This window comes from Aquarana catesbeiana, linkage group LG04, assembly GCF_042186555.1.
Source record: "Aquarana catesbeiana isolate 2022-GZ linkage group LG04, ASM4218655v1, whole genome shotgun sequence".
Taxonomy (NCBI): domain Eukaryota; kingdom Metazoa; phylum Chordata; class Amphibia; order Anura; family Ranidae; genus Aquarana; species Aquarana catesbeiana.
This window is the reverse complement of record NC_133327.1, coordinates 219638883-219661650: the sequence shown is the minus strand read 5'-3', so window position 1 is coordinate 219661650 and position 22768 is coordinate 219638883. Positions and strand designations below refer to the sequence as shown.

General features: G+C 40.6%; 1 protein-coding gene across 10 annotated transcripts in view; it reads left to right on the top strand.

Moving 5' to 3' along the window:
- PHC3 (polyhomeotic homolog 3) overlaps positions 1 to 22768 on the top strand; it is a 133621-nt gene that overhangs the window by 67844 nt on the left and 43009 nt on the right. For all 10 annotated transcript variants that reach the window (XM_073626178.1, XM_073626177.1, XM_073626179.1 and 7 more), the window contains 3 exons: positions 4393 to 4633; positions 7522 to 8399; positions 11966 to 12122. In XM_073626178.1, coding sequence (XP_073482279.1) covers positions 4393 to 4633; positions 7522 to 8399; positions 11966 to 12122 — 1276 coding nt within the window. The remainder of the gene's footprint in view (positions 1 to 4392; positions 4634 to 7521; positions 8400 to 11965; positions 12123 to 22768) is intronic.

Genomic DNA, 22768 nt, shown 5'->3' with positions numbered 1-22768 from the left:
CTCAACAGCGCTTCCTACCAGTCCTCTTCCTTCCCTTTCTGTCAGCGCTTCCCACTGATCCTGTGAGTAAAACTGTTCCCACTGACCACAAGTGAAAGGGGGGCACACTGGGCAGCAGGCAGGACCACACTGACCACCACTGAGCAGCAAGCAGGAACATAGGGTGCACACTGACCACCAATGTGAGGAGGCACAGACACTGACCACCAATGTGAGGAGGCACAGACACTGACTACCAATGTAAGGGGGCACAGACACTGACCACACTGGCAGCATTTGATGGCACAGTGGCAGCGTTTGATGGCAAAGTGGCAGCGTATGATGGGCACAGTGCCAGTGTTTGGCACAGTGGCAGCATTTGAGGGCACAGTGGCAGTGTTTGATGGCACAGTGGCAGGGTTTGATGGGCACAGTGGCATCGTTTAGCACAGTGGCTGCATTTGGCACAGTGGCAGCGTTTAATGGGCACACTGGCTGCAATTGATGGTACAGTGGCAGCATTTGATGGGCACAGTGACTGCAATTGATGGCACAGTGCCAGCATTTGAGGGCACAGTGGCAGCGTTTGATAGGCACAGTGGCAGCATTTGATAGCACAGTGGCTGCAATTGATGATTTTTTTCAAAAAATGTTTGCGCCCCCCCCCCAAAATTTTGAGCACCAGCCGCCACTGCTGGGGTGCATAGTTGTAAATGAAGCTGTGACTGAAAAAGGTTAAGAAACGCTGCCCCAGAGACTTAAGGATGTTTGAGAATTAATAAATCCACATTAAAAGCCGCTAGAGAGGCCAGGAATGGCTTGTTTAACAGCTCTTTTTCTACTTCTTACGAATATGTAAATAAATATTCACATTCTTGAAACACGTAAATGAGTAAGTGCAGTCATGTCAGAATACTCTATTGCTGAGTTTACAAAACAAAAACTTTCATTACTTAAAATGAATGTAAATTCTAGCATTTTTTTTCTTTTTTAAATATACTTTTGAAAGAATTTTGTGGTATCTATTTGATAAGTGCAAAATAATACCTGTTGATCAAGTCAGAAATGTTGTAAACTAATACTTTCTTGTGCTCTTACCATGTGTCCATTAATTAGCATTGTTCCCAGATCTCTGTGGATTATAGAGCATGTTCCGCTGTGTTATGGAAAAAGTTTAGGGGAAGCTGTATTGTAATCCTGTCCTAGGGTGACAATGCTGCTTCTCCAAAGGTTTAGTACAGTGAGTATCGTCACCTTATATAGGAAGTGTGTCGCTGGCAGGATCACTACTTGCAAGTAAAGAGAAACAAAAACCTGAAAAAGAAAACAAATGCAGCTACCACATCTTAGGACTCTAAACCGCTGGCAACAAAAATGAGTACACCCCTAAGTGAAAATGTCCAAATTGGGACCAATTAGCCATTTTCCCTCCCCAGTGTCATGTGACTCATTAGTGTTATAAGGTCTCAGGTGTGAATGGGGAGTAGGTGTGTTATATTTGGTGTTATCGCTCTCACTCTCTCATACTGGTCACTGGAAGTTCAACATGGCACCTCATGGCAAAGAACTTTCTGAGGATCTAAAAAACTGAATTGTTGCTCTACATAAAGATGGCCTAGGCTATAAGAAAATTGCCAAGACCCTGAAACTGAGCTGCAGCATGGTGGCCAAGACCATACAGCGGTTTAACAGGACAGGATCCACTCAGAGCAGGCCTCGCCGTGGTCGATCAAAGAAGTTGAGTGCATGTGCTCAGCATCATATCCAGAGGTTGTCTTTGGGAAATAGACGTATGAGTGCTGCCAGCATTGCTGCAGAGTTTGAAGGGGTGGGGGGTCAGCCTGTCAGTGCTCAGACCATACACTGCACGCTGCATCAAATTGGTCTGCATGGCTGTCGTCCCAGAAGAAAGCCTCTTCTAAAGATGATGCACAAGAAAGCCCGCAAACAGTTTTCTGAGGACAAGCAGAGTAAGGGCATGGATTACTGGAAACATGTCCTGTGGTCTGATGAGACCAAGATAAACTTATTTGGTTCAGATGGTGTCAAGCGTGTGTGGCGGCAACCAGGTGAGGAGTACAAAGACAAGTGTGTCTGCCTTACAGTCAAGCATGGTGGTGGGAGTGTCATGGTCTGGGGCTGCATGAGTGCTGCCGACATTGGGGAGCTACAGTTCATTGAGAGAACCATGAATGCCAACATGCACTGTGACATACTGAAGCAAAGCATGATCCCCTCCCTTCGGAGACTGGTCTGCAGGGCAGTATTCCAACATGCTATAAACTATAAAAAATAGGGGATTGGCTCTGTTCACTGTTAAAATAATAGTAAAACCTCTCACTACAAGAGAAAAAACTGCGTTACAAATCTGAGAAAATAAATTTGTGAATAAACGGTGAAAAAGTATACTTCAATACGTATAATCACATACAATGGTATATATATAAATCCAGGAATATGACTGAGGCTACCAATAAACATACAAACTACTTGTAGTAAAACATTAAAATATATACAGAAAATAGAAATGAAAAATGAATTAAAATATACAAGAATAACGAAAAAATCAAAAAATAAAATGTATGTATATAAAGGAGTGCCCTGAAAAACAATAAGTGATAAACAATCCAAATGTTCAGGCCGGTAACATCCCGCAGCTGAACAGCTACTTGATCCGATTCACTCTCGTGTCATATTTGCTGGAGCACACGGAACCAGCAACAGTTCAGAAGTACAATGATCACATCAATCAGGAGCCTCAGATCACATTGGTGACACAAGTGGAGAAAAGTCGGTGAAGGGGACATCTATCGCTTGAACCATTGGATTCACGTCTATATGATTATTACCCCTGCAGGGGTTGGGCGTTCCGGTGAGTGGGGACACTAGTGGGGGTTCCATATAGGACGGTTCACACCAATCCCAACAAATGCATCCTGAACCACTTGGAGACACATCAGATTTCTGCACAAGGATTTCTATATACACAGGACTATTTTTTTGATACATGCATCACACTTTTGATTTTTTTGTACGCACAGACACTTTTTTGAAATTTTATATGCACGGACTATCATCGCTGTTTTTTAGATTTTCCAAAAATTTTTTTTATTTTTTACCATTGCTTAACTTGGTATGTGATCACAATTTTAGATTTTAAAATTTTACAAAGATTTTTTTGTTTCACTTTTTTGCATGATCACAATTTTGATTCTAGAACACATTATTGGTATAATACCATTTGGATTGTTTATCACTTATTGTTTTTCAGGGCACTCCTTTATATACATACATTTTATTTTATTTTTTGATTTTTTCGTTATTCTTGTATATTTTAATTTATTTTTTATTTCTATTTTCTGTATATATTTTAATTTTTTACTACAAGTAGTTTGTATGTTTATTGGTAGCCTCAGTCATATTCGTGGATATATATATACACCATTGTATGTGATTATACGTATTGAAGTATACTTTTTCACAGTTTTTTCACGAATTTATTTTCTCAGATTTGTAACACAGTTTTTTCTCTTGTAGTGAGAGGTTTTACTATTATTTTAACAGTGAACAGCGCCAGTCCCCTATTTTTTATAGTTTATAGCATTTGGACTTCACCTAGGTGGTTTCCTTGTCTGGGGGGGGGGGGGGCTGCAGTTCGTATTGGTGTCTGTCCTGAGCGCGGAATACTAATATGTAAGTATTCCAACATGATAACAACCCCAAACACACCTCCAAGACAACCACTTCCTCGCTAAAGAAGCTGAGGGTAATAGTGATGGACTGGTCAAGCATATCTCCAGAGCTAAACCCTATTGAGCATCTGTGGGGCATCCTCAACTGGAAGGTGGAGGAGCGCAAGGTCTCTAACATCCACCAGCTCCGTGATGTCATGGTGGAGTGGAAGAGGACCCCAGTGGCAACCTGTGAAGCTCTGGTGAACTCCATGCCCAAGAGGGTTAATTCAGTGCTGGAAAATAATGGTGGTCACACAAAATATTAACACTTTGGGCCCAATTTGAACATTTTTACTTGGGGGTGTACTCACTTTTGTTGCCAGGTTTAGACATTAACGGTTGTGTGTTGAGTTATTTTGAGAAGACAGCAAATTTACACTGTTATACAAGCTTTACACTCACTACTTTACATTGTAGCAAAGTGTCATTTCTTCAGGGTTGTCACATGAAAAGATATAATAAAATATTTACAAAAATGTGAAGGGTGTACTCACTTTTGTGAGATACTGTACATTAGTGTATAACCTTCTTTCTTTTTTTTTCTTATATTGTTAGGTTAATTGGTTTCAGAACAGTTAAGTCTTTGCATGCATGTCTTTGCTGGAAAAAGATTGTAACACGAGTGTGATGTGTTGATTTTCTATATACTCATAGGATATTAATGTCACCCTTTGTTTAGGTACAGAATTTAACACTACGAAGCCCACCAATACTGGAAATATCGTGTCCGCAAAGCAGTCCACCAAAAATCAGCAACCAAGACCAACCACTGGCTATGTGTCACAAGACTACTGTAACTAGTTCCAAAGCCGTACATGCTGATCCTAATGAGACATGCCGCAGAGGAGAAAGCCCTGGTTCAGACTCACGCTGCACAGCAGTAACACGCACAGCAAGCTTACATCAACTGATAGCTCCAGGCATGTCTTCCTGTAAACTGAAATCTTCTTGAGCTGTTGTATAGTAGATATATGGGTGAAATTGTCTAGTTCAGTGTTTCTCAACTCCAGTCCTCAAGGCGCCCCAACAGGTCATGTTTTCAGGATTTCCCTCAGATGAAACGGCTGTGGTAATTACTAAGGCAGTGAAACTGATCAAATCACCTGTGCAAAATAGAGGAAAGTCTAAAAACATGACCTGTTGGGGCGCCTTGAGGACTGGAGTTGAGAAACACTGGTCTAGTTAATATGCAATAAATCTATGCATTCTAGACATTCTAGGCATGAAGAGAATAGGAATAGGCTTTTGTTGCCTATAGCAACCAGATAGACAAAAAAACATCATATTCATTGCTGTTGGCAATGATGGCTCTTGTCTTACCTTAAAGCGGAGGTCCGCCCACCGCTGCAAAAATTAAAAGCCAGCAGCTGCACATACTGCAGCTGCAGACTTTTAATAATCGGTCACTTACCTGTCCTGGAGTCCAGCGATGTCTGCACCGCAGCTGATGTTTCCATCAGCTGTCGGGTGCATGTCGCGTCCATTGTGAGTAAGCGAACCCAGCAGTGAAGCCTTACGGCCTCACGCCGGGAACCCTACTGTGCATGCGCGAGGCTCTGCTCCTCTCTCCTACTGGCCCAGCGGCTGGGGGAGGAGGAGGGAGCCCGGGCGGTGACGTCAATACCCGCGACTGAGGCTCCCGGAAGTGGGAACAGGATACCTGTATTAGACAGATATCCCGTCCCCCCCTGAAAGGTGCCAAATGTGGCATCGGAAGGGGGGGGGGGGGGCTACAAAGAGCGGAAATTCCATTTTTGGGTGGAACGTGGAACTCCGCTTTAACCTTATCTTAACAATGACATAAACAGTGCAGGCATCTTTTGTCATTCCATATGTTGTATTACATCCACCATGACAATCAACCATTTAAGGGATAGCATAACATTGTCAGTATATTCGGGCAGTGGTCTTGAGCAAGATACTAAGGCCTTCCAGCATCACATGTAGAGCTGTTATTACTCTCTGGCTTAAAGTGGATGTAAACCCTCTCCTATACCCAGTGAAGTGAACAGCCTCAGATTATACACAGAGATGGAACAAATCCTACATAAATTTTACATGCATATCGGCTGTCTTCAGCTTTATATATTCTTTAGAAAGTGGGCTTCCTGTTAGAGATTTTCTCTTCCTGTTCTGCACTGGAAGTGAAGTCTGGGCACACAGCCAAGACAGCTGATTTGAGAAAAGGCACCCCCCCCCACTCCACATAGGCAGAGACTTGCAGAGCTCTGCTGTGACAAGTCAAGCTCTCTGGTAATGTATTTATAGCAACCTCCCTCGCTACAAAATTCAGGCTGGTTTTATCACAATTGACGGAGAATTCGTCAGAAGTTAACAGGCTTATAATTGAAGAACAGAGCAGGAGAAAGCCACGGGACTCAAGGGTCTCACATTGTGGGACTGTTTCATTTGACTTTATTTTTTTGGATTTTATGATTGTGAAATTTGTGTGAGTTCAAGAGGCACAAACATAAGAACAGTGTATTATTGTTTTTGTTTTTTTCAAATAAATTTCTCTTATATATTTTGGAATATATTTATTTGGCACAAGAGGCTAAACACAAGTATATGGTAGAACTGATTGAATTCACAGGACCATAGCGCTACTCATTTCATAGATCACTTTAACCACAAAATTGGCTGTACTGTAGTTTTACAAATGCTTTGGCAGGTAAAACAGTATACATGAAGTATAAAGCAGATACTTTTATGGCCTCATCCAAATCATGTAAGAAGAAAAACTAGGTATGAACCGGAGTATAGGCACAGTATACAAGAAGGTTTTTAACTGTGCTTTTTTCCATTTATTTAATTTCTTCCAAGGCTGCTGTGTTAAAATTCACGTTAGAAATTGTATAGAAACTGCACAACAGGCCTTTAAAAGGATAAGTTCACCTTTAGTACCACATTAGATGTTACACCCATATTCAGTAATCTGTTACTAAAGCTCCTGCCGGCACCCCTACCCGATTCCCCGTTGAAACAGCATCATCTCCCTGCACCCGCTGTCATAATTCAAAAAATGCACGGCCTTGCAGGGCTCTACCCACACAGTCGCACCATTCATTTACATAGTTCTGTCAATGAATTACCTACCATTTCCCATATCGGCAGGCAGCTTGTAGTTCTCGATGAACTGTGAGGTTGCTGGTGAGTGCTTTTGTAGTTCATTGATCTTCCTGGAGTTCATTAACTGTCTGCCCGTATGGGAGGTACAGGCAGACAGCTGTACCGACAGTCTGCAGGAGCTTGACATTGCACCCCCCGATCTGCTGATCACGGGTGCAAACCTTTACAGGCTCCTAGAAAGCCTGTACCTGCAAAACAAAACAAAAATTGCATTTATTATTTCCCTTTTTTTAAGTGAACTTATCCTTTAAGAACACCTGGCATGTATCCTTTGCCAAGCATAATTGTGTGAATTTGTCTCATGCTGATGTGTCAGTTCTCCTGTGTCTTCGTACTGGAAGTCTTTACATATGCTTTTGTCATGTTTGTGTTGGCAACAGTAACAGTTAGTTCAGCGGGTATAGACAACAAACTTTTTAGACAGTAGTAACAGGAGATTAGACTTTAGGCATGGTACAAGAGTATCTTAGGAATGTCTTGTTTGTAATTAGGAATGCTTAATATTATAAAAATTAAAAACATGTTTTTTCCGTACATTAAAGCTTAAAAAAACACAGTAAAGCAGTGAAATAACATTTTGTGGGCTACATTTTTAGTTAAAACAGGGACAGTAAGGCTTGTCTGTTCAGCTTTTTAAAAAAAATGTTTTTATTGAGTGTTCTATTTTTTTTTTTTGCAGTATCATATTCTTCAGTCCAGCCACATTCTCTAATTAAGCACCCCACAATCCAGCTACACCCAGATCCACCGAAGCTGCCGCATCATCAAATGATATTGCAACAGCAGCAGCAGATACAGCATCGGCATCAGATTCAGACCATTACATTACATAACCCAACGTTAGAGTCTCCAACATCCCAGCACTGTGTGCCAATGCAGAGCCCATCATTTCTACCACTTGCCAGCAGTGCTCATTCACATCACAGTACCCCGGTACCAACTCCTCCTCCTGCATCACCTACCCTTTCCCATTGTGCCCAGCAGTCTGTGGTAGTATCTCCACCACCAGCACAGTCCCCTTGTCAGTCACCTACTATCATTATTCACCCACAGGCCCTTATTCAGCCACAGCCACCACTTCTTGTACAGTCATCTCTTCCATCGAGAGAAAATTCACATCTAATACAGACAATGCTGCATTCGCCATCACCAGTGGCTTATCCAACCCATCCTTCATCTGCAGTAACACCAGGAAGCCAGCCTGGATCATCACATCAACAAAATGTAGCAGCATCTGGGCAGTCATTAATGTCACCCATAGCACCAACCAGTCAGTCGTCACTCCAAACTCTTCCTCCATCATCGGCATCATCTCCTAATTTACCCACGTCTCAATCTTCCCAGCTGCAAGCCTTGCCGCTGCAATCTATGCAGGCAATATCCGTGCAGCCTGAGATGTTAACTCCAGGCCAAGTTCTGGTGCAGAATGCTTTGCTTACTGAAGAAGAACTTCCTGCAGCAGAAGCACTTGTTCAGCTGCCATTCCAGACACTTCCCCCTCCTCAGACTGTTGCAGTCAACCTCCATATACCGCCAGCACAAGTGGAGCAACCAGTGGTAAGCTTCCGGTGTGATTTTTAAAGTAGACATTTGGCAAAACAAAAGTATGTGCTGTAGGCCCATTAGCATCAACACAGCAGTTTTTGTGTTTCTGAGTTCCCCCGTCACAAAGTTTTGATACCTGTTGATCCTGCTAGGAGAGCAATTTTTTTTTGTTTTTTTTGCTATAATGATGACAACAGTGTTCATTCTGTAGTTAAATCGCATGGAAACACAGCCAACCTGTGGACAGGGTAGTCTTCGATGGATATGTAATTTTAAAGGGACTTTAAAAAGGGTCTTCAGTCAGTTACAAAAAGGACACTTACTTGTCCAGGAATCCAGCTCTGTCCTCTCCCAGACCGATTCTTCACCAGTCTTCGGCTCCCTGGCATCGGATGGATGTTGGAAGCCGACTGTGGCTCCCTGCGGCTCCACAGCTGGCTTCCCACTGTGCATGCGTGAGTCGTTCCGCGCTTTGTGAATGGACCCACAGCCTCCTGGGACCTGTGATATGACTTAGCAGGTTGTGGGGAGTGGAATCTCAGCTGGAATCGCGTAGTAGAAATGGATAACTGCTCCTTAAAAAAAAAAAAAAAAAAAAAAAAGCTCAAAATGTTAGAGTATGGGGGGAGAGGCATTAAAAACAAAATCTGCATTTTTTGCCAGAAAGCTACTTAAAATCTCCTAAACAAATATATGTTGCCTGAAAATAGAGGACTTGGTGGCAATTGCGATTTTTGTATGTCACTTGATAAGTTTGACTGTTTTTCAGGAGAAAATAATTGAATAAAATAATTTTAGTGCAAACACAATATAATGGCCATGCTGCTCAGTCACCGTTCCATAAAGGTGATCGGGCAGCTCTACGGCTGCCTGGATAACTTACATAAAAACTGGGAGCTGCTGCAGCCATGAACTTGTTTTAACCCCCCCCCCCCCCATATACCACTAATGCCCTGTATACACGGTCGGATTTTCCGACGGAAAAAGTGCTATCGGATTGTGTTGTCGGAAATTTCGATCGTGTGTGGGCTCCATCTGACTTTTTCCATCGGAATTTCTGACACACAAAGTTTGAGAGCAGGATATAAAATTTTCCCACAACAAAATCCAAACGGTTAAATTCCGATCGTGTGTACACAAATCCGACGCACAAAGTGCCTCGCATGCTCAGAATAAATAAAGAGACAAAAGCTATTGGCTACTGCCCCGTTTATAGTCCCGACGTACGTGTTTTATGTCACTGCGTTCAGAACAATCCGATTTTCCGACAACTTAGTGCGACCGTGTGTATGCAAGACAAGTTTGAGACAACATCCGTCGGAAAAAATCCATGGATTTTGTTGTTGGAATGTCCGATCAATGTCAGATCATGTGTACAGGGCATAACACTTTTTTAAACATACCTTGGTAGACAAGTGGTTAAATACTAACTTTAGCTTTTTTATTTCTTTTTTTTTGTGGAAAAACAAACATTGTTAGGACCCCTGTATTGGTTTTTGGTTTATACCAACACCTGTAATTGTCACTTTTGCTGGACAGCTTGATCTGTGTGTAAATGCTAGGAAAATATAATTATTGGCATGTGAAAAAAAAATAAAATCACATATGAATACAATGCTATAATTTTGGATAGTACCCTATACAGTTCCCAGAATACAATATTTTCTATATAGTAAGCATTTAACAACTTTAGCTCTTTTTGCATCATGTCTCAAGTGGTTAAAACAAATCCATGGCCACAGCAGCAGCCTTGAGCTAGTGTTTATTTTTTTTTACAGTCAGCTCCCAAGTTATATGCACAGGGGATTGCTTTCACGTTACATCCCCTAAAAAGATAATAATACCAAGATGGCAGGCAAGAGGAGATCTGGGAACATCCATTCCCATATCCCCCCCTCAAAAGTGTGAACTGAAAGCACTCAGCTCTGTGTACTACCAGTTCAGAGCTGTCAAAATGCTGGTTAGAAAGCAGGGTAAACAGCTGATGAAGCACAAATCTGTACTCAATCGGGTGAAGCAAAGGGCACGTGAGACATTTAAGGTCCAACAGGCCTCTGATGTCTTAGAGAATCTGTCACGTGCTCAGTGCTATCTGATCACAGCAATAAAATATATAAAAAATGAAATATAATAAAATATTAAAGATGACATTTTTTTTTTTTTTTTTAAAGCACCCCTTTCGCTCCACATTTATGCATCTGAATGCAAATATACATGTAGAGTGCACACGTGTATGTACATGATTGTGCCATGCATGTTACATATCACTATGCATGCTAGAGTGGGAGCACATAATTCTAGATCCCTCATTTATGGTCAATTCTAAACTGATGAGATGTAAAGGCATTTAAAGTGTTACCTATACATATAGCCAAAAAATGCTGATTTGAACATATGCGAAAAACGAAAAAGATTTGCTCTAGAGAAGAAGTGGTTAAGTACTGCTTGAAGACTTGGAAAAGTAGGAAGGAACGAGTACCCTGTGTCCAAAAAAAATGCTAATTTTAAGGTGTTTATTGAAAGTTGCGACAAGTACATCAAGCCATCGTGTTACGGGGGAAAGGATTCCCCCTTCTTCAGGGCTATTGCTGCATTCTATTAAATGGGAAAAGTTCCCACTCTGGATATATACAGTATTTGTGAGGTATCAGAAAGTAAAGTAACAGCTAAGGTTGCAGGTACAACATACTTGGTGTTTGGTGTTCGGTGTTCATCGCCATAATCTAATACTGGGCACAACCCACTGGAGGGATTCCTTCCCATTGACCCACATAACCCACCCACAACCAGTGACTGATACAGTTAGTCCAGTGCAGTCTCCAGCATATACGAAGTGCTGCATGAAAACATTTTAACAAAAGTAAGCTGAGGATTCAGGCAAATAAATGCAGTAGGTTTTCTTTTTTTGGGGTGTCAACAAATACTAACATTTAAAAAGAAAGCTGATGCTTGTTATGTATTTCCTAACTGCAATGTTGTCTAGCTGGTATACATACATATGTACAAATTTCTACATTTTTTCACAGGTAAAAACATGTTGTGTTAAATGAAGTAGTTAGCGATTTTACTAGATAGCTAGATATTGAGACAGGGTTTCTATTGTCTTGGATGGTTACTTTTCTAGTTTTTAGATAAAAGTGAAAATGTGAGAATTAAAAATTTACACAAGTACTGAGAACTACTGTATATGTTCAGAATCCATAGTCAATTTTTATTAAAAAAGACTGGATGTATGCCAAGAGTCAGCTAGGCAAGGTGCCTTATTCCTGCTGACTCCATTATTTATTTTGTGTATTCACATCTTCCCTGTCTCATTTAATCAGAATCCAGGATATATAGGATAATTTAACTATTGGTTGTCTGGAATGGACAGAATGACTCTTAACATTTCATAGTGTAATTCAATATGTGTGCCCTATTTCTCCAGGGAGAACAGTTGACAGATATTGATTTCATAATAATGGGCATGTTTGAACAGCTGCACTGTAACAGAGGAAACTAAATATTCGATTTCTTGTATCTGTAGTTTGGATACCCTAGTATTTTAATTAACTAAGAACCCTCTTTCTTTCATATAGGTTTATCAAGTTGAAAATATGTGTTCAGAGGAAGTACCAATGGTGCAACAAGACTGTGACTGTGTGGTTACACAGACCCCCACACCTCCAACACTTTCTCCCCCAGCACTTCCTGTAGGCAGTGGAGAGGAGCTTCCTGTAGATCATATCTTGCAAGGTAAGAATGTAAATATTCAGTGTCTGGAGCAGTGTTACTTGTACCTAGAAATCAGCTGATTCAAGTTGTTGCTCACATTCACACAATTTATTAGCGGAGGTAGAAATAGACTAATGTAATAAAACAACAGTGCAATGGAAGGTTCAATTTAAAAACCAACTGCACCTAAAATATTTCCATTTTACAGACCCATTAAAGTTTTATATCTCCCAAAAACCCCAGTGTTTAGATATCAATATAAAACTTTAGACTCTGCATACCTGTCATAGGCATAGCATAGCTCAAATGTGTTGACATGCTCCACCAGTGAAATTACCATAATGTGAAATAACTACATCACTGAAAAATCGATGTGGGTGAGTAAATTATGCCATCGTTCTAATTTTGTTTGAGAGGTAAAGATGCAAATTACTGCAGAGAATTCTCATTACTGGACTTCCTGAGAGATACTGTATTTCACATTAGCAGATGTTTAAAACCAAATTTCAATCACATAATAAAAATATATGGTGTTTATCACAATTTATTGTATTTTTAACCTTCCTGCCTGCTCTGGCTACTGATCTTTTGGCTAGACCAAGATCTGTCTTTGACAGCTTGGTCTTTTGTGCTTGGAGCGCACGCTCAACACAATAACACCAGCCGTCCAGTGATGCATACAGCATGTGCGGCATGTGGCGTTAAAGCTCACCCTTTTGCCAGTGCACACATTGGTTGAGCAGTTATAAAGGGGTTAAATATAAATGATATACGTAAGTGAATTTTTCATTTTTAGTATCAGTGTTGTCCAACTGGGATTCGCTGATCAGGTGCAGTCATCGGAAGCCAGCTGTCTTTTCCAGGTTCAGACAGCCAGCATTTATTGGTGTCTGCTGCTCCTCCCACCAGCCGCTGTAGTCTCTACTCCTACAGCCTCCTGGGATATGTGGAGGGCTGAGGCAGCAGAAGCACACAATTCTAGCCTAGGCAAGAATGGTGGTGGGTGGGCGGGGCCAGACCTAAGGTTTAAGAAAAAAAATAGCTAAAAAAGTGGCGATTCAAATTGAGGAGGGTAGTGGCAGTGCACAGAGCCTTGAGCCTTTTACACACGGGTCAAATATCGGGCAGCATTGACCGGTTCAATAGAAACCGGCCAACATTCAAAAAAGGTCTGCCGATCAGCCCCCGATGGCTTAGAGCACAGGCGGTGTGCTCTGGCTAGGGGGGGGGCTGTCCCCCTGTCAGAACACAATAGCTCAGCAGGGCAGATCACTGTACTAACATTGGATCGTTAGTACAGCGGCTCCTCCTGAGCTCTTCACCTGAACAAAAAAAAACTGTTATGCCCTGTACACACGGTCGGACATTGATCGGACTTTCCGACAACAAAATCCATGGATTTTTTCCGACGGATGTTGGCTCAAACTTGTCTTGCATACACACAGTCACACAAATCCAAAACACGTACCGCGGGACTATAAACGCTGCAGTAGCCAATAGCTTTTGTCTCTTAATTCATTCTGAGCATGCGTGGCACTTTGTGCGTCGATCACACACACGATCGGAATTTCCGACAACAGATTTTGTTGTCGGAAAATTTTATAGCAAGCTCTCAAACTTTGTGTGTCGGAAATTCCGATGGAAAATGTGTGATGGAGCCCACACACGGTCGGAATTTCCGACAACAAGGTCCTATCACACATTTTCCGTCGGAAAATCCGACCGTGTGTACAGGGCATTAGTGTGTACCAGGCTTTAGTTGATTTGGTGGAGTGAGGTTTCAATTAAATTACTTTTATGTTCTCTTGCAAACTGTCAGCTGAATGTGGAGCCTCAATAGATGCACCTTTATATTATGCTGAAGTTCAATGCTGAAAGCAGACACCTTCTCTAGGCTTCTAAAGAAGAGCTTGTATGAGTGTCTGATTTCAATACTGAACTGAGGCAGAAGATATGACAGCCTCTGTGGAGGATTTGAGGTTACACTGCTCAGAGAGGAAAATAATACAAATAAATAATCTCCTATAGAACTATACGAAAGTCTCTCAATTTTCAAAAAGTAAGGCTACATTATTATAGAAATTCAAGAATGGAGATGCAGATTATTTCAACTGCCAGTGACTGGTTCTCTTTAACTGCAGTAGGGAAGAGTGAGGTCTTTAACCTGGCTATGTTGTCTGCAGGAGGATCTGGATCACTGAATGAAATAAAAAAATCTTTTGGCAGCCAAAACAACCTTGTTAGGCTGTTTGCCTGGAGTTCAGTGTTAGCCAGATGTCCAAAACTGTAAGATCAGGTGGTTTTAGTTGACCTTTAACAATTCAGAATGCAATAAAAATGGTGTGCAGTAACTTGTGGCAATCAATTAAAAATCAATTTAATGGCACATTGAGGAACAGATGATTCAGAGATGATTGGTTTGCACTACCTACTACAGTTGGTTTATACTTCATGCCTTGGTTTCTTGCTAGTGTCCTAGAAGGATGGATGTTTTTTTCTTTGCAGGGAAACATTAAACCATTTTACTAGCCATTTTTTCCTTTTCACAATAATTTTTTTTTCTTTAACCAAGACTTCATTCATGGTATCAGACATGATACCATGGATGAAGCCTTGGTTAAAGAAAGGCCTTGATCCCGCAAAGGAACCTGATTCCTTTGCAGGACTGAGATAGAGGGCATTTTGGTGATTTACATTTACAGCTCTGAACTGGTACAGGGAGATACGGTACCACAATCTGTTCGGGTTCTAGCAGGGAAAGCAGCTTTCAACCCAGAGAGAGGAATCATGACCAAGAGTCAGGTCTTGTTGTTTGCATTGTTTTTTCAGAGACTGATCCCATTCTTTATTTAAGGCCTTTGTACAGGCTGTCACTTATGTAACTACTGCTGTGCACACACCCATGTCTCCAGGGGATTTTAATTTGGTTCTCTCACCACTACAGAAACTGTTTTTTGAATCTACCAGGGATATTCCCCTTTCCACATTCCCAGGTTTGTTTTATTTGTCCTTATCACCTCTGCAAAACACATATGTGAACTAGCAGCTTTATCCTATAAAGAACCTTTTCTGATCTGAAACAAGCACAAGGTGGTATTAAGACTTAGAGCCTCCTTCCTTTCTAAGATGGTTTTGACCTTTCATCTCAATCAGGACATTGTGCTTCTTTCCCGCTTTCCAGCCCCAGTACATTAGGAGGAGATTTTCTTTCATTGCCTGGATATAGTTCAAGCTGTGCCCATCTACCTCACAGCTACTGATTTCTTTAGAAAGTCTGTCTTTGTCTTCCTTCATAGTCCCTACAAAGGGGAGTCAGCTTCTTGTTCCAACTTTTCTCAGTGGCTTAAAGAGCTCATGGTGTGGTGCCCAATCTTGTGGTCTTAGGGACTGGGTACCACTCTTTCCTGTCAGCGCACAGTCTACTAGATCTGTGATCTTTTTGGCTCCAGGCAACTGTTTTCCAGATTTGCCAGGCTGCCATCTGGTATTCTGTTCACACGTTCTCTAAGTTTTACCATGTAGATGTTCAGGTCTCATCTGATTGCAGCTTTGGGTGTAAGGTCTTTCGGCCAGCTCTTTAACAGCAGGCGTCCCCTAGTTTATTCTGTTATTTAAACCTGGGCCTGTTAGAGTTTTGTTTGCTGTGTTACTCTCCCCTCAGTTGGACTGCTTTTGGATGTCCCAATTACCCATTAATCCTTTGTCTCTCAAAGAACAAGAAATACAAATTGGATTTTTGTATTCACCGTAAAATCCTTTTCTTGGATCTTGTTTGGAGGTTCTAGCAGGGGAGCGCAGCTACTCGTATACCCTTGCCCGTTAACCAAGCAGGACCGTGGATCTGTGTGTGTAAACACACAGATCTACGTCCTGTCAGGTGAGAGGAGACCGATCTGTGTTCCCAGTACAGAGGAACACTGATCGGTCTCCTCCCCTTGTGAGTCCCCACCCCCTACAGTTAGAATCACTCCCCTAGGAAACATATTTAACCCCTCGTGTCCCCCTAGTGGTTAACCCCTTCCCTGCCTGTCACATTTATACAGTAATCAATGCAATTTTAAAGCATTGATCGCTGTATAAAAAAAAAATCGCAGATAGCCGCCATTACTAGTTAAAAAAAATAAATTAATTAAAAAAAATTTAAAATGCCATAAATCTATCCCGTATTTTGTAGACGCTATAACTTTTGCGCAAACCAATCAGTATACGCTTATTGCGATTTTTTTTGACCAAACATATGTAGAAGATTACGTATCGGCCTAAACCGAGGAAAACATTTTTTTTTTTAAATTGGGATATTTATTATAGCAAAAAGTATAAAATATTGTGTTTTTTTTCAAAATTGTCACTCTTCTTTTGTTTATAGCGCAAAAAATAAAAACCGCAGAGGTGATCAAATACCACCAAAAGAAAGCTCTATTTGTGGGGAAAAAAGGACATCAGTTTTGTTTGGGTACAGCGTCGCATGACCGCGCAATTGTCGTTTAAAGTGCGACAGCTCTGAAAATAAAAAATTGGTCTGGGAAGGAAGGGGTGAAAATGCCCTGTATTGAACCGGTTAATAAAGCCTCTGGGCATACCCCAGCTTAAACAACATACATTGTAACAGTCCTATAAGTTCTAATATTTTCTATTGAAACAACTACAACCTTAAACTACTTGTGTCATCAAATTGGAGGGATACGGGGAAGGATAATGGATCTTAAACTTCAGGTGACCACTTCAGGGAGAGATGCTGAGGTTGAGGATAACGCATCTAGGTGTACCTTCAGATAACCGCAAATATAGGTCTTCATCGCTACAAGATATTTAGTTAAAGTAAACAAACAAAGGGCTCCAGATCCTTGGGGGGGGGGGTTATTTACTAAAGGCAAATCCACTTTGCACTACTAGTGCACTTAAAAGTGCAGTTGCTTTAGATCTGAGGGGGACATGCAAGGAAAATAAAAAACAGCATTTTAGCTTGCACATGATTGGATGATAAAATCAACAGAGCTTCCCCTCATTTCAGATCTTCCCCTCAGATTGACAGTGACTGCACTTTCAAGTGCACTTGCAGTGCAAAGTGGATTTGCCTTTAGTAAATCAACCCCATTGTGTTGCGTTCGTGACAAATTTTGTCAAGCTTACCTGGGCAGCATCTGGCGAGATAGGCTGCTTTGTATAATGGTGGAGGTGAAGAATAGGACTGCGCTCTAATGGGGTAAGTGAGAAAAAGCTGCTAACACTCAAACATACAAAGTTCAACTTAGATAATACAGTGACAGTGTAACGCTATTAAAAAGTATAAGTAAAAAACTAAACGTGAAACCAAAACATATTGGCTAGACTAAATATAGCCCAGTAAGTAGGTGAAAAAAGTGTCCACAAGAGTGTTGAATGGTATGTCCCTCTGACGGAGGTAGTCCCAATCTTGGAAAAATGGTGTAAGGCTTGTCTGTAGTCAATAACAACGAAACTCGAAAAGTAAATGGGTACTCTTACCAGCTGTGATGGACCCCGAATGTCGTACGACAGAGGTGTAAGGCTTGTCTGTAGTCAATAACAACGAAACTCGAAAAGTAAATAGGTACTCTTACCAGCTGTGATGAACCCTGAATGTCGTACGACAGAGGGGTCAAACAAGCTTGGGAACTTGTGCTGTATTCATCGAAGGTTGCTCAGGTGCTGGACACAGATGAATGGGACCTGGTTCAATGTAATATCCTCGGCTCCTGAACTGTGCAGACTCCAAGTGCTCCCCAGCCTGATAGCCATATCCGAAGCTGTTCCGTGAAGGCTCCAGGAAGTAATCATATAAAACAGAGGAAAGGAGAAGGACTCCAATGGTGCAGGTCAAAAACCAATTGGGTTTATTAAAAAAGTCAAATGGTAGACTCCAAGGTAATAAAAGTGATCACAAAAAACAAGTAATAAAATAAGAGCAATGTGGGATACAAGAAATGCTGGCCCGACCGGTTTCGACACTAAGGGGTCTTCAATAGACATGTGAACAGCCAAAAAAATTTGTTCATTTTCGTTTTAGTTTCATTAGTTTATTATTTTTTTCGTTTTTCGGGTCATTCGTTATGATCGCGATTTGTAAATTCGTTCATTCGTAAATTTGTAAATGCGTTCATTCGTACATTTGTAAATTCGAACATTCGTTCATTCGTACATTCGTTCATTCGTACATTCGTTCATTCGTACATTCGTACATTTTACATTTGTACATTTGTACATTCGTACATTCGTAAATTCGTAAAATCGTACATTTGTAAATTCGAAAATTCGGCAATTTGTAAATTCTAAGTTTGAAAATCCAAAAACCCGAAAAATTCAAAAATCTGAAATAATAACTAACTATTAAATTATAGGTATTGTAATTTCCTTTGAAATTTGACTGTCAGTGAACGTAACAAATACGAATTTATCCGATTGATAAATTGTTATTTATTATTATTAATTCATTACATTCATTACATTCCGTTTTTTCGGATCATAACTTTGGATAAATTTGTATGTGTTACGTTCACTAACAGCCAAATTTGAAAGGAAATTACAATACCTATAATTTAAAAGTTACTAGTAATTACTAATAGTTAAGTTATTATTAGTTAACTATTATTTCAGATTTCTGAATTTACGAATGTACATAAATTGCGAATGTACGAATGCCCGAATTTACGAATGTCCAACTTTATCGAATTTACGAATATTCGGAAAAAATTCGTTAAACGGGTTTTCGTTAATTCGGATATTCCCGAATTAAAGAATTTATCGAAATTCGTTAAAAAACGAATTTGGAACGAAACGAATTGCACATGCCTAGTCTTCAACTGGGGCAAAACTGTATCTCCTCACATTGCCATTGAATATATACACTAATATGCCAGAGAGCCGTCCTCCAAGGGGGCGAAGTCTGACGACCAGCTGGATGGCCAGTGACACAGGCAGAACGAACAAATTATTGGATGGCACTAGATAACATATAACTAAATCAATATATGTTACAACAGAGTTTGAAATGAAAAAAGGGGTTTAAATCCTATCAGTGACTGAAAAGGAGTTCCAAGCCTCAATGTGAACTGCCATCATGTGATAAGCTAGGACCAATGAGGCCTGGTATTCATAGAACAGTACCCAAGGGAGGGTTATACACAGCCGGACATGTGTTCATGAGTTCCAAGCCTCAATGTAGACTCCCATCATGTTATAAGCTAGGACCAATGATGCCTGGTATTCATAGAACAGTACCCAAGGGAGGGTTATACACAGCCGGACATGTGTTCATGAGTTCCAAATCTCAATGTGAACTCCCATCATGTGATAAGCTAGGACCAATGAGGCCTGGTATTCATAGAACAGTACCCAAGGAACGGTTATACACAGCCCAGCGTCGGACGTAATACGTGCGCAGACCCAAAGCATCGGGATGCGCAACGCCACTGACAAGACAGCTGGGCGGTGTATCGTGAGAGATTACCCAATCCAGAGTCACTTATAGGACGGTAAACCTCGTGGTGCGGTCATATGACGTCTAGGTCACATGACCGACTGAAAAATAGGCCAGATATATGTTAATGGGATCCATGCCTCAATGTGAACTAAAGTCATGTGGTGTGTTCCGACCAATGGGACACAGTGATCAAAGAACTGTACCCAACGAAGGATTCCACATAGCCCGGCGTCAGACGTAATACGTGTGAAGACCTGAAGCATCGGAATGCACAATGCCACTGACATGACGGCTGGTCGGTGTGTCAAAAATATTAGGTGACACCCTCTGGGGTATGTTCAACTTCCGGTGGGAAAATAAAACTGAATGGAGACAATAAATACATTTGCATATCAAAACATGGTTAAAACTCTGGTTAGGAGATAAATCTCATAGTAAACGGCAAAGAGAGTCATAAAACAACCTGAGCATGGAATAGATGATATCCAAAAGGTAAATTTTTAAATTGATAGGTAAATGATGGTAATAATAAACGTGCCTAACTGTGTTTGATAGCGTATGTTTTGTGCAACACACTAGATTGTTACACACACCATACGCAGTATACGAGATTGTGTATCAATACCTCAATCCCAAAGTGTTAGTTGACAGAAACAGTATTGAGGAAACTCAGTATAAGAGCAATGTGGGGTCATTCACTGCTGAGAACAGTAACAGAGAGAATATATGCTGAATGGGGTATGGAGGGGGAGTGGGACGGTTATTAAATGCACTTAGGCCTGCAATTAAGCAATTAAGGTCCCACTCCACATTCATACCATGGGGTGTATAACATTTGAGTTCATATATCCAGAATGTCTCGAGTCGAGACACCCCCCGTAGGCAAGAATCACCTCTCCAGTTAGAGACAAAGGGATCCATAATCTGAAATTGGGTACCGGTGGGGTCTTTGCCATGATGTTCCAGGTAGTGACGGGATACAGTATGTTTGGGGCATCCCTTTTTAATTTTAGCCAGGTGTTCATTTACCCTAATGATAAAATTCCTGATTGTCCTCCCTACGTATTGTAATTTGCAGGGGCACGTAATGAGATAGACTATGTACCTAGTTACACAGGTTGTAAAGTGTTTCATAGAGTATGTATGTGAAGTTACTGTGGACAAAAAGGTGTCGGTTTTTCGTCTACCCAGAACATTATGCAAACAGACATTGCACCTTCTGCAGGGAAAATAGCCTTTACATTCGGGGAAAAAGGCTATTCGTTTAGGGGGATCGATGGTATTGGGAGCGATATCGCTCTGTATAGAGCGTGCTCCCCTGAAGGTAACCCCTGCCTTGTCTGGGAGCAAGGGACCCAAAATTCTATCGCTTTGGAGAAACTTCCAGTGCTTACTGATGATCCTCTTCACATCCCTATGTTGGGAAGAAAAGGATGTGAAAAAGGACCATTTCCATTTATCGTTTGTAGCCATCTTGGATTTGGGCTGCAAAAGAGTCGAACTTTGTATGTTTGAGTGTTAGCAGCTTTTTCTCACTTACCCCATTGTAGCGCAGTCCTTTCCTTCACCTCCACCATTATTCTTACACACTATTGATTGCTGCTTTAGTTTTCCTTGTCAAAAGAAGTTTATTGAGTATACAATGTTATAAAGATACATAAATATACATAAAGTAAGTTTACAAGGATCTATAAAGTAAGCTCATTGTTTTACAGTAGGGTTTATATAGGTAAATATCATGAAATTTCAAATATTAAACATTGGGTTCACGTAAACCTAAATTAAAGATATATATCATTTCCTTAGTTACTTTTGTAGGTATTTAAATGATTTATACCTACTATACATATTGTTTACAAGTAGAGTGTATATAGGTCAAATAAGTTCTGATAATGAGCTTTAATCGTAAGGTGGAGAAAAGGAAAGAGAAAGAAGAAAAGGGTTGAAAGGTAGAGGTATGGTCCACAAGGTTGTCCCGCTCGTCAGTTTATTATTCTTTTTAGTTCTCTTTGAAGCCTTAGAATGGGTGTCTCTAAGTCATTTAATCTGTTACCATGGCAACAGGACAGAGTCATTGAAATTTGACAGGAACTGTTGTTTTATCCAAGGATGCCAAAGTTTTTCAAATTTTGGAATTTGATTTTGATCGATGGCTACCATCTTAGCATGGGACATTGTATTATTCATTCTGTGAATTGTTTCTGCTAGTACCAATGTAGGAGATTTCCATGCCTTGGCCACTGTTTGTTTTGCAGCCGTTATTAGTTGGATCATAAGTTTGAATTGAGAGAGTGTTAACCATTCCGGTTTTAGATTAAGTAAAGTTAAATATGGATCTGGTTGTATTATTTTTTTAAATATTTTAGATGCAATCACGAAGACTTCCTTCCAGAAGGTTTGGATTACTGGGCACGTCCACCATATGTGTAAATATGTGCCTATTTCTGGGCATCCTCGAAAACAAAGAGCTGAGGTATTAGGTGAATATTTTGCCACTCTAGCGGGTACAAGGTACCAGCGAGTTAGGACTTTATAATTTGTCTCCAGTGCTAAGATGTTGGGTGAAGATGACTTAGATGTGAGCCATATGTTAGACCAGTCCGTGTCTTCTAAAGTTCGTCCCAGGTCCTCCTCCCACCTCTGAACGTAAGAGGGTCTATTAAGATTTGCTACTCCATATAATTGATTATAAAGTGATGAAATTGTACCTTTAGCAAATGGATCTTTTGTACAGATTGATTCAAAAATGGATAATTGGGATAATGGTGTATCCCCCTTTAGGAATGGTGTATAGAAATTTTTGATTTGGAGATATCTAAATATCTCAGAGTTTGGTAGATCATATTTTTCTCTAAGCGATGGGAATGAAAGGAATGATTTAGATGCTATGAAGTCATTTAGTGTCTGAATGCCTGATGTTGTCCAAGCTTTAAAAGAATTTGGGTAGATCCATGCCGGATAAAAGGCCGGATTTCTGATAAAAGAAAGGAGAGGATTGTGTGGAGATTGTAACTGATATTTGGTTTTTAGTTTATCCCAGAGAGATAAGAAGTGTTTAGTTATGGGATTATGAATTTTAAAGCGGTCTTTAGGATCAAGCCATAATAAATTTGATATTAATAGAGGGTCATTTTCTGAAGCCTCTATAAATACCCATAATGGGATTTCCTGTTTTGCATGGTATTTGGACAGACTGGCCAAATGTGCTGCTCTGTAGTAGTTAGTAAAA